This window comes from Pyrus communis, chromosome 10 (genome assembly GCF_963583255.1).
Source record: "Pyrus communis chromosome 10, drPyrComm1.1, whole genome shotgun sequence".
Taxonomy (NCBI): Eukaryota; Viridiplantae; Streptophyta; class Magnoliopsida; order Rosales; family Rosaceae; genus Pyrus; species Pyrus communis.
The window spans coordinates 23,483,341-23,496,458 of record NC_084812.1 but is presented as its reverse complement, the minus strand read 5'-3'; the positions used below and the strand labels follow the sequence as shown (position 1 = coordinate 23,496,458).

At 35.0% G+C, this 13,118-nt stretch overlaps 1 protein-coding gene across 1 annotated transcript; it reads left to right on the top strand.

The window, feature by feature from the left end:
• Positions 1–4,606: 4,606 nt before the first annotated feature.
• LOC137746426 (CO(2)-response secreted protease-like) lies at positions 4,607–13,027 on the top strand. The gene is made up of 11 exons (XM_068486446.1): positions 4,607–4,771; positions 4,921–5,033; positions 5,171–5,268; positions 8,166–8,318; positions 9,345–9,456; positions 9,656–10,193; positions 10,267–10,367; positions 10,457–10,699; positions 10,960–11,074; positions 11,670–11,883; positions 12,099–13,027. Exons 1-11 carry the CDS (start codon positions 4,664–4,666, stop codon positions 12,647–12,649), a joined length of 2,346 nt encoding a protein of 781 aa, XP_068342547.1. The 5' UTR covers positions 4,607–4,663; the 3' UTR covers positions 12,650–13,027.
• The last annotated feature ends 91 nt before the right edge of the window (positions 13,028–13,118 follow it).

Here is a 13,118-nt window from a genome sequence, read left to right as displayed (position 1 = left end):
GAGTCTTACTTGCACTTGCAGCCAACAAAGACTGGAATTTGTGGCAGATGGATGTGAAGAATGCTTTTTTTCATGGAGAGCTGGATCGGGAGATCTACATGATCCAACCAATAGGATTTCAGAACCAAGATCATCCTGAATATGTGTGTAAACTACGGAAAGCACTCTACGGATTGAAACAAGCACCCAGGGCGTGGTATGGTAAGATTGCTGAATTTCTAACACAAAGTGGTTATTCAGTAACACCTGTAGATTCCAGCTTGTTTGTCAAAGCCAATGAAGGAAAGCTAGCTATTGTGCTAGTGTATGTGGATAACTTAATCATAACCGGTGATGATGAGGCAGAAATTCTTCAGACGAAGGAGAATTTATCAGTCCGTTTCCAGATGAAGGAACTTGATCAACTCAAGCATTTCCTTGGTCTAGAGGTTGATCGCACACAAGAAGGAATATTTCTCTGTCAACAGAAGTATTCCAAAGATTTATTGAAGAGGTTCGGAATGCTCGAATGCAAGCTGATCTCTACACCGATGGAGCCAAATGTCAAAATGAGTGCAAATGAAGGAAAAGATTTGGAAGATGCGATGATGTATCGACAATTGGTAGGTAGTCTGATCTACTTAACCTTGACTCGACCTGACATTTCTTATGCAGTTGGTGTGATGAGTCGGTATATGCAAAATCCAAAGAAGCCTCACTTGGAAGCAGTTCGACGAATACTAAGATATGTGAAGAGTACAATTGACTATGGTCTTTTGTACAAGAAAGGTGAAGACTGCAAGTTAGTTGGTTACTGTGATGCTGACTATGCGGGAGATCATGACACCAGGAGATCAACAACTGGGTATGTGTTTAAGCTTGGTTCTGGAACCATCTCTTGGTGTAGCAAGAGACAGCCGACGGTATCATTGTCAACCACTGAAGCAGAGTATAGAGCAGCAGCAATGGCAGCTCAAGAGAATGCATGGCTAATACAGTTGATGAGTGATCTACATCAACCAGTAGATTATCCAGTACCATTGTACTGTGATAACCAATCGGCAATTCGCTTGGCGGAAAATCTAGTCTTTCATGCAAGAACTAAGCATGTGGAGGTACATTACCACTTTATCAGAGAAAAGGTTCTGCAAGAAGAGATTGAGATGAGACAGGTCAAGACGAATGATCAAGTTGCGGACTTGTTCACAAAAAGTTTGAGTACAGGCAAGCTCGAAATTTTTCGCTGTTTACTCAGCACAGTGCAAAGAATGAGAGCTGACATTGAGGGGGATTGTTGAGAATCAATGTCAACCCAAAACAATAAGTAATCCACAACCCAATCTAAAGCCCAAGTCCATATCTAGTTTAATGATGTAATTGCTTACAATTGCAAAGTTAGGTACGGTTGTGTGGAAGACAACATAATTAGGTGCAATTAATGGGTTTTGTGTGGTAGTAAATAATCTTAGTTTAATTAAGTGTGTGGTGTAGCTTTCATTTGGTTTGCTATAAATACCCAAGTCCCCAAGCATTGTATATCATCCAAGGAAAAACAAAGCCTAGAGCTAAATAAGAAAAGCTTTGCTAATTAGTTTGTTTTGTGAGCTTTCTTTAAGAGTGTGCTCTATTTTCTTCTTCTTGGGATCATTAGAGTTATCTTGGATACTCTTCTTATTCAACATAGGATTGTGTTATTCTTTCTGCGACTAAGTTTAAAGGTGAGAATTTCCACAACATGAGTTTAACATGCATGGGGAATGCTACGTATATACAGTATACTACAAGTATTTTAATCGTTTAATTTGATCTCCATAATTACTTAAATCTGTTATATTTAATGTCAGCCATTTATTGTAAGAGTCAACGGACATCAATCCGTTACTAACATGGTAAGTAATTTGATGTTCAAATTACTTAATAGTGACAGCTAGGTCTTGGTTTGACTAATTTAAGAGTCTTAGTTGTGATGCTTAAATAAAAAAAAATTAAAAAAAAAAAAAAAACAGTTTATTTAAAAATCTCGAACACCAAATGTATTTGGTAAAACAAAAGAAAAATGTTTTTATTTTTTAAAAACTACTGTCAATAACAGTAGAAAAAACATAGAAAAGTAAAAGCAAAGTTTACCATACTTCAAAAAAAGTTTTTTTTTTAAAGCATAGTAACTAGTGCTCACTTAATAAATTTTCAAATGATAACTATACCCCGCATATTTTTCAAAATTATAATCTTTCCCCTTGCATTATTCTTTTTGGCAATTATTATTTCACATTCAATATCATATCAACTTTTTTATATCATTTAACATATTTATAGTAGTTTTATATAAAAGTTTACCAAACACCCAGACATTTTACAAAAAAAAGTTTATCAAACACTCAATAACTTTATTTTAGCTGTTTATTCTCACAACATAACAGAAATAGTTATTTTTTTTTAAGTACAACAATACCAAACTAAAAACCCTTAATATGAGACCTCAGTAGATAAGACATGGATTGCACCCCAATATTAGCTAAGTGGCTGCTCTTGCAACTTATAGTTCTTGAGATTTCATTTTTTGATGCATAGGAGCATGAATTCTTTTAATAACAAGGAGGGAGGTTCGAACTTTGGGCCTTCTTTCACTAGATCAGAAGTTAGTTGGTTATAGATTTGTTAAGTTGATCCCTAATCCATTATATTTTATGCGTGCAAACATTAGTATGGTCACCGTGATCAGTCCCTACCGTTTCGCTAAGAAACTTCCATTTCATTTGTATAATGTTTCATGAGATTGGTTTACAAAGTTGATGCACTAAAGCCGGTAATGGTGCTTTCACTTGCAAGGCTGTTCTGCACTTTTCTTTTCTTTGTGGCGAAACTCATTCATCAAATAACAAAGACAAAAGAGAGAACCAAGAAAAAGAGAGGATTATATACAATTTTAATGGAGAAAATGCTTAAAGGTGGAGATAATGGAAAAAAAAAAGGAGAGAATAAAGGAAACAAGAAATAAAAGAAAACAATGCACATGAAAAGAAACATTGTTTACTTGCAATTCAAGATTATAATCTGCTTTTTTTATTAATGCTAAAAATATTGATAAAAAAAAGGAGTTGGAATCTGTAGTTTATAATTTACGTTGTGTGGTCAATTCACGGAATTTCTACTTATAATCGAAACTGTTCATATTATAAATCACTTTGTAATGATCATCTCTACAAAAAAAAAAATCAACTAAAAATAAGGTGTTTTAGTCATTAACTGTAGCAAACAGTTCATAGTTCTTTTTACCGGACTCATCCATCTATTTTTATACGGTTCAATGACTAAACGATCTCATATTTTACTAATTTTTTACATAAATGATCATTACAAAGTGATTTATAACATGAACAGTTTCGATCATAAATATAAAGTTTCGTAAACCAACCACATAGCATTGAGAAGCCAGTTAATTTCAAAAAGTTTTTCTATGGCTTCTCCTTCATGCGAAGTGATTAATAAAATACAATGTATGATCCTGTTGACTGTTTTAAATGATTGCGCCATGAGGATATGCAAATTCTATCAAGGAAGAGTAGATAAAGTAGGTTGATATTTTATCATCTGTTTTGTTATTAATTTTGAGTACCAAAAATTGGAGTTAAAAGTATGTGACAGTCGACATGTCTAACATTGTCATTCTCAATCGACTGATGTAGGATTTATATTTTAAATTCTATGAGTTTTACGCTCGCATCTAAAACCTAAAATATGAGCTCACATGGTTCTTATATACACTGAAGAAAAAACGGCCGTGTTAAGGATGAGATTTAAAACCGAAAAAATATTTACGAAGTAGGTGTCAGTCCAAGGAAATTGTGACTGACACCGTAAGATATAACTGGTCGGTCGCCCAAGGGAGCAGCAGTCAAACACACAATCCCAACGAAATCCAGACACTAACATTTGGATAAGAGAATTTATATAGGGTTTAGAGTTAATTCTTGAATGAGTAAGAACGATTGATAAGTGCACATTTTCTTAAATTAAAGGACATCCTTATTTCTAAAGAAAGCCCCTATGCTTACATAGTTATTCTTGACATAAACGTCGACTATATTCACTTGTTACTAATTGGATTTAAGTTGAGCAACTAATTAGTCTAGTTGTATTTCTCTTTTTAATGTTAGGTCACAAGTTGAAATTTATCTGAAGTAGATTAAAAAAGTTGTTACAACTTTTAACGCGATTTCTAATCCTTAACTTTTCAATGAATTCTTCATCAGTGGTTGTGAATGACTTTTAATCTTTTCGACATTGGTTCTGTAGGAGCAAGTCAGAAAGTTCTTGTGCAAATAATTTTATGAATGTACAAAAGTAGGATTTAATGATATATTAATAACCTAATAATTGAGAATTAAATTATGAATGCCTTCTTTTTTGGTAAAAAAAATTATGAATGCTTAATGATGTATACATGTTAAAAGCACCAAAGGTACGTATATCAAAGATGCTTTGCTCATGGCTCAAGCTTCTTGATGGGTCAATTAAAAAGCTTTCACTTCACACTGAGCCTAGCTACAAAAATGTATAACTTGATTATATAAGCAAACTTTCCAAAGAACTCAACCATACATTATTGCTTTGCCAAACCAATTCACTTAACTGATCAGAAGAAGAAGCACAAGCACTCACATTCGCAGATTCAGCTGCTTCCATGACTAATTCCCTGGTTGTTCTCCTTCTCCCTTTTCTCTCTCTACCTTGCTTTTTCCTCTCTCTCTCTGGTGCCACCATCACTGCTACTTCAACTCAGATTCCTAAGGTAACTTTGAATTATGGGTTCATATCCAAACTGTCTTCTGATTAATCTTGTTCTCTGTTTGGTTGACGAGAAAATGAATACGAATCTTGTTATATTTAATATATCTAAATCAAAATTCTTTTAATTATATGTCATTGGTTATTTGGCAGCATCATGTGGTTTATATGGGAAGCTCATTCTCAAATGGAAATGCAAGAGATAATGGAGCTGATGAAGCTGCAGAATCTGCTTATTTGCAAATGTTGTCATCCATTATTCCAAGGTTAGTTCTTATCATAATCTATCTTTATGACATCATAAACACCAGCATAAACTTAATGAATTTTTGGATTAATTCTTCATCAAGGAATCTAATTTTACTGCCTATTAATTAATATATCATGTCTCTGTATCTGCCAGCCATGAGATTGAAAGAATATCTGTAATCCACAATTATAATCATGCTTTTAGAGGATTCTCTGCCATGCTTACAGAAACTGAAGCTTCTATTTTATCAGGTAATTAAGTCCTTTTGTAAGTCTACCATTTCATTATATATATCCCCTTTTCATTGAGGAATCTTATTTGACGGACAACTTGTGGTACTCATTACGAAACCGTTTATATATTTACTTTCTAGACCTTCAAATTAAGATCCCAATCCTTTCATGAATTGTTTATTTTATTATTTTACTGATGAATCCATCAAGGAAAGAAGCAACAGCTCTTGCAGAAATACAGCTAGCTTTTTCTTAAAAATAAAAAAATTTATAAATCGCTTTGATTTATGCCACTGAAATTTATATAGAACAAATACAATAGACAGATCCAAGATCTCTAAAACACATGTTGGATGAGTTGTTGTGCTAAGGAAAAAATAAAATATTATTGTTATTATTATCATGGTTATTATTATACAAAGCCTTTATCTAAAAGAATTCTCATTTTTTTGATAAAAATGGGAACTAGTTGTAGGGCTCATTATACATTAAACTTTAATGATCCGAATCACTATTTTTAAGTCTTCATTCATAGATCATCCTTGCAAAAAAGTAATTCAATCTGAAATCATTTACTCATTTGATTGTCATGATGAGATTTCAATGTTTTTTTAGAATATAGTGTTTGTCAATTTCTTTGAACTTAATTAGATGCCTCAAATATTTCCGATTTGGCTAATATTTTGCAAGGATAATCTATAAAGTGCAACTTGAAAAATAAATGGTTAGAATCATTGAATTTCGATGTAGAGTAAACTCCACAACTAGTCCCTATTTTTACCAAAAAATGAAAATTCTTTAGACAAAAGGCCTGTCTTATTATCTTATATATATATATATAGATAGATAGATAGATTTATATCTACACACTTTTTACTAATTACACTAGAAGATGAGTACACACTCTGTGTATGTGAACAATTTTATTTTGTTTTTTGTTTTTTATTAAGGATTGTGATTAGTTTTTAAAATTTTAAAAAAGAGTATGAGACACTGATGATGAGATAATTTATCTTGGGGATTATTATTGGCACTCCAAATTTCTCATTTTACACTCCAAACTTTATATATTTAGAAAGAAAAGTTCACTTGTGAGTAGTGTAGAATGAGATTTTTGGAGTGCTAATAACACTTCCCTTTATCTTAATAAGTGCATATTTTTTTGTCATAGAAAAAATAGGTATATGATCGTCATTTTCTCAAAAAATGAGGGTAAAATAGGAAAAATAGGGATATGATTGACAAAATTAAAGCCTCTTCAACCGCCAACCTCCTCCCACGTTCTCCTCAAGCGCAATCACTTCAGCTCATTCAAACTATCCAAAAAACATCATGATTTCACTTGCCTATATGAAAAAATGATGGTGAGACAATTTATCTTAATAAGTGCATATTTTTATCTTATGTAAATATTGTGTATCAAAAGTGAGGGTAAAATAGGGAAAATAGGGATATGATTGTCATTTTTTCAAAAGATACAAAATTACTATTTTGCCCTCCTTATGTAAATATTGTGTATAAAAAATGAAGGCAAAATAGGAAAAAAGGGGCAAAAAGTTCAAAAGATACAAAATTACTATTTTGGCCTCTTATGTAAATATTATGTATCAAAAGTTAGGATAAAATAGGGAAAATAGGGATATGATTGTCATTTTCTCAAAAGATACAAAATTACTATTTTACCCTCCTTATGTAAATATTGTGAATCAAAAGTGAGGGCAAAATAGGAAAAAAATGGGCAAAAAGTTCAAAAGATACAAATTTACTATTTTGCCCTCCTTATGTCAATATTGTGTATCAAAGTGAGGGAAAAATAGGAAAAAAAAGTGGCAAAAAGTTGACAAGGTGGGTTCTTTTAATAGTACTACTAGCATATGGGCACATACAAAGTGTGAGAAAATTTTTTATTTTTGTTTTTGAAATAGAAGGAGAGAGGAAAAGAGTAATAGAGAATGTGAGAGTGGGAAGTTTTTTTTTTCTTTTTTTTTTTTTAATTAGAGATATGTTATGATTAAATGTAGGTGAGGCTTTGATTTGGTTGTGTGAAATTACATTTCTGCCCCATATTTCTAATTCATGTTTTGTTTCAATTAGAGGGTTAAATTGGTAATTTCATAGAATTTTGATCAACAATGAGTGTTTTATTAATTAGTAGAGATAGAAAATGCGAGTGATATATTAGTATAACTGTATACAACCGATGACATGATAAATTTGTAGAAAGAAAATGGTGAAGATGTGCTTGTTTTTCATGAGTATGTTGTTTGACTTGGGTTTACGTTATGTTGGACCTCCTTCCTCCCCCTATGGGCAGCCTAGTAGTAGCTGATGGTTTCGTAGGCGTTAGTAGGCCCAAGAATGACCTGGTCTAGTTTTTTCTTTGGAGAAGTTGCCTTTCGAATGGGGTAATATCAAGTGAGGATTATATTTCTTATTACATTTGTTGTACAGTACCTGTAGAAAATTATAATAATGTGCATCCACATTGTATTGAAGGTTGACAATCTCATTTTTGAGACCCTGACTACTTTGTCTTCATTTTCTTTGTTTTGAGTACAAGCGATATTATACATTAATTTACGTTAAGAGGAGGGGATGAGAAGGTATGAACCCGAAATACAATAAGTTGAGAGGAGACCCTAACCACCATAAACAATTCACCACTTGCCACGGTCTGTTTATATGTTACTAAAAGCTCCTAGCATGCTACCAAGGGAGAAGTGTTTAGACTTGGAGTATTAATTCTCTTTCTAAAGGGTAAAACCCGAATAAAACTCATCGCGTAATCAACTTAAAAAATATTTCATTGGCACATAAAGTAGAAAGTTTGTAATGAAATTATTGTTGGCTAGCTTGGTTATGTTGCTTAGCCAAACTCCCTACCCCCAATATCATTGTATTGAAACATGTTGCAGGCAATGATGGTATCGTTTCAATCTTCCCGGACTCAATGCTCCAACTACATACAACTCGTTCTTGGGATTTCTTGGAGACGGAATTGGCCAGGCCATTAAAGAACAAATATCTGCACCCATCAAGTGATGTTATAATTGGGATGATAGACACAGGTAACTCCATTATCTGTCAGTTTCTTTGCCCCAAATAATTCTTTCTTGTTTCGGTGTTTTTCATTTATGTGGGAGTGGGGTTGGGGAGACTCAACACAAAATCGAGACAAGTGATGTTTTAAGATTCATACAACCGGCTATCTTTAGTGAGATGAGACTTTGTTGTTATTGTTGGGGTTGGGAAAAATAGCTGGCTAAAAAAAAGTGTATTTGAATGGGTAATGGGTATCTACGCAGATAGGGTTAGGCAGTGCGCCTGTAGCCTTGTACCTAAGTTCGGACCTTCTCCACATTAGAGTAGTTTTGAATCGCTTTGTGAGAAGGAAAAAATGGTATAATTCGCATGTTATTACAGTAAGCAATTAATGCATTGATTCAATATTATCCATGTCAACAAAAAGGAGAGAGGAAAAGATCAACCATAGCTCGGCTTTGTGTAGGAAGGGAAATGAAGATTCTTGATTTTATAAATATGAATATTTTGGAAGGATTATGAAGGAGAACTAGACATAATTGCTTTCCTCCCTTTTCTTTTACATGTTTAGCTCTACTTTGAAAAAAAAATATATAATGATCAAGTACAAGTATGATTGAACACGTAGATAGAAATAGGATCATCTGCTGATCTTTGTTCATACGCGTTCAAAGGTTTAAGTGTTTCGGGTTTGGTTTAGTATTTAGGTTGGAAAAATGATTAAATGGTCGTATAAACGACGTTGTTTAAGGAGAAGAAGAATTTGGGATCAACTGGTATGTTCTTGTTTTCTATAAGCTAACTAAAAAGTTATAACAATGGCTACTCCACAGAGTATATGGAGTTAGGCATTCTCGTGCCACATTTAATTGTATATGTTGAGCCAAATCCTATTTTTGTAAAGAACAATTTATTCGGATCAGGAAAATAGTACAGTTTTTTCAAACCAGTTGAAGGATAGAGTTTTACATTGCATTATTAGATCGGTTAAATCTTTAGCAACTCCCTTCTGTAGAATAATTTTGTTTTGTTAATTCAATGTGTTGATTAAGGGATATGGCCTGAGTCTCCGAGCTTCAGTGATGAGGGAATTGGTGCAGTCCCTTCAAGATGGAAAGGAGTCTGTATGGAAGGCTTGGACTTCAAGAAATCTAATTGTAATAGGTGATTTTATTGTCTCACATTCTATCTAAACACTGCATTTACAGTGTTAATCGCTATTTCAGCTGGCTTATAATTAGAAAATTAGAGAGAAAGAGAGAGAGAGAGAGAGAGGAATTCAAATTAATGTTTCAGAGTTTATTTTGAAAGTTGATAGGTAAGATACTACATCTTGATTTCATTACATTTTTTTTTGTCACAGAAAGTTGATAGGTGCAAGATACTATAATGTTCCGGTGACAACAAATGGTGACCAGAGCCATTTAGCCAGTACCAGTGGCTCACCAAGAGATTCTGTCGGCCATGGAACTCACACTGCATCCATAGCAGCCGGTGTGCAAGTTCCCAATGCCAGTTACTATGGCTTGGCACAAGGTACAGCAAAGGGAGGCTCACCGTCAGCTAGGATTGCATGCTACAAGGCATGCTTGGATGTTGGTTGCTCTGGTGCCACCATATTGAAGGCTATCGATGATGCAGTTAGAGATGGAGTAGACGTCATATCTATTTCCATTGGGATGAGCTCACTGTTTCAGTCTGACTACTTAAATGACCCCATAGCCATCGGAGCATTTCACGCTGAGCAAATGGGAGTGATGGTAATTTGCTCTGCTGGAAATGATGGTCCCAATCCTTACACTATTGTAAACACAGCGCCATGGATCTTCACCGTTGCAGCTTCTAACATTGATAGGGATTTCCAATCTAATATCATTCTTGGAAATGGGAGAACATTCACTGTAAGATGTTTACTCAAGTCCTGCAGTTAGTTTCTTGCTTATACAAAAGTTTCTAATATCTAGGTTCTAATAGGGTTCTGCCATCAATTTCTCCAATCTCACTCGTTCAAAAACATATCCCCTTGTATTTGGAAAAGATGCCGCTGGCATTAACACGCCTGTATCGGAAGCAAGGTGATCATAATTCATCATCCTCCGGCCTCTTCTTTTTTGGGAAATTTTAATATTTTAATAAAGTATATGGTTTGGCACTTCAACTGCAGAAATGGCTATCCGGGATCATTGGATCAAAAGAAAGTAGTTGGCAAAATAGTCGTTTGTGTTGATGATGACCCGGCTGTTTCACGGAGAACCAAGAAATTAGTTGTTGCTGATACTAAAGCCAAAGGGTTGATTTTGATTGATGAAGCTGAGAAAGGTGTACCTTTCGATTCAGGCATTTTCCCATTTACAGAAGTTGGCAATATTGCGGGGCTTCAGATCCTCAAGTACATAAATTCTACCCAGTAAGCATTCAAACCATTTATGTTAAGAAATTTATGTGTTTTGGGACCATTTTTACCAGCTCAGTTTTTCGGTTTGCATGTTCTTGTCGTGTGGTGCATTATTCGATATTATGTGCTGCTAAATATCCGATAAATTCCGGTCAGACCTATGTGATAGGGTGGTTCCTTGCTAAAGGATATGGTCATTGAATTTGAGCCTCTATTACGACAATCTTCATACGCATCGGTTACGAATTACTATTTTTATGCCATAACAACAGAAAACCAACAGCAACGATTCTCCCAACAGTTGTAGTTCCACAGTATAGACCTGCACCGGCTGTTGCATTTTTTTCATCGAGGGGTCCTGCACAGCTTACAGAAAACATTCTCAAGGTTATTTTCTTTAGCTTGCACCTCTTTGTTTTTTTTTTTTTTTTTTTTTAAATTCACCTGCACCTTAACATTAGATACATCCGTGCATGTTTAATTTGATGTACATTCCCAATTTTACAGTTCTCCAAACATTTATAAGCAATGAACCGCGGCGAACCCTCAGACGACCTATCTAAGATTAGGGGGGAGATCCTCAGTAGTGGTGACCCTTTCACTCTTCCAGGGACTGATATAGTCGGAAACCATGATTTAGTTGGATTCTCACTAAACCTTGTAACTCTGAAGCAAGTGTACAGACCCGATGAAATCGGACCATAAAGGCTTTACATTCCACGTCGATGAGATCAGATAGACAAATATGAACTTGTTTGATCTGCCTATAAGCTAGTCATTCACTTGTGCTGAAAAAATGACGAATTTGATCCACATAAGTTGGTTGATTTTTAGTCAAGTCTGGTCGATTTTTAGTTGTTCATATCAAAACTTTGCTCATCCAAACCACAGCATATTGGATTACCAGGTTTCGATAATGTACCAGTATTTGTTTGCAAAACTAACTGCATTTACTTTTCGTGTTTCTTTATGTGCTATTCAGCCTGATATAATGGCTCCAGGAGTGGCCGTTTTAGCTGCCATAGCTCCCAAGAATGAAACAGGGACAGTCCCAAATGGGAAGAAGCCATCAAAATTTTCCATAAAATCCGGGACATCAATGGCTTGTCCACACGTAACGGGGACTGCTGCATTCATCAAGTCAGTGCATCGTCAATGGACTACTTCCATGATCAAATCAGCCCTTATGACAACAGGTATTCTTTTGACTTTTCGACATCTTGTGCAGCCATTCTATGTTAACGATATTGTGTGCATCAATCTTTCTTTGATTTCAATGCAAAATATTTAGGAAGATACTTCACGAGAATTACACGGTTTCCTAACCTAGATTATACTCGTTTGAGTTTATTTCCACTTGAAAGTACCGGCACGTAGGAGATACTTATATCGACCTCTTTTCTTGTTTCAGCAACCATTTACAACAACATGAAAATGCCTTTGACAGACAACTCTAACCACTTTGCAAATCCACACGAGGTGGGGGTCGGAGAAATAAACCCACTTAAAGCTCTTAACCCGGGACTTGTCTTCGAAACCAAAATAGAAAACTATCTTGAATTCCTTTGCTATTACGGCTACCCAGAGAAGAATATAAGATTTATGTCAAACACAAAGTTCAACTGCCCCAAGATCTCTATTGAAGAACTCATCTCTAACATCAACTACCCGTCCATCTCCATTAGTAAGCTCAACCGGCGCCAACCTGCAAAGGCTATTAAAAGAACCGTGACCAATGTTGGAGCCCTGAATTCTACGTACATTGCCAAGGTTCAGGCTCCTGTAGGCTTAACAGTCAGTGTACTCCCGGAGAAGTTAGTTTTTGCCGAGGGTGTGAGGAGGGTGTCTTTCCAAGTGTCATTTTACGGCAAGGAGGCTCGTAGCGGCTACAATTTTGGGTCCATAACATGGTTTGATGGTCAACACTCAGTTCGTACTGTGTTTAGTGTGAATGTTGAGTAAAGTCGGAATGTGAAAGTGTTAACTGCTTGGAGTGATCTGAAAGATAGAGTTCTTTAATGTCAGGAGGGGTAAAATGTAAAAGAAAAGGAAGACAAAAGAAGGATAAGTATTTTATGTCATCACAAACCCGTTCCCAATATACATAAAGAAAAAGAGTTAATTCGAGTTGCAGGCTGAGGCTCATTGGTGCTGCGTAGCGCGAAAAGATGAGGTGATGTTTCAGCCTTTTCGATCTAATATACAAATCCCCCAAACCTTTCGCCATCTCCTTGTCTCTGTCTCTTTCATGTTTTGTGTCCACTGTGCCATCCGGCCGCTGTTTGACAATGTATTTTTGCTACTGTTATTTATAACTTACTTGATTATATTTCCTCATCCATTTGGACAATGAATATTACCTTTTTGTTAATATGTTTTACTTAAATTTGGTATTGACAAGGTTTCGGAGCCTTAATTGTCGTTGTCAAGT

What these genes read in the sequence shown, in the direction of transcription:
- LOC137746426 (XM_068486446.1), top strand. Translation starts at nt 4,664, where the DNA reads ATGACTAATTCCCTGGTTGTTCTCCTTCTCCCTTTTCTCTCTCTACCT. An exon ending in TGAAGCTTCTATTTTATCAG is followed by an intron (nt 5,269 to 8,165) that starts GTAATTAAGTCC and finishes AACATGTTGCAG; the next exon opens with GCAATGATGGTATCGTTTCA. An exon ending in AAGTACATAAATTCTACCCA is followed by an intron (nt 10,700 to 10,959) that starts GTAAGCATTCAA and finishes CCATAACAACAG; the next exon opens with AAAACCAACAGCAACGATTC.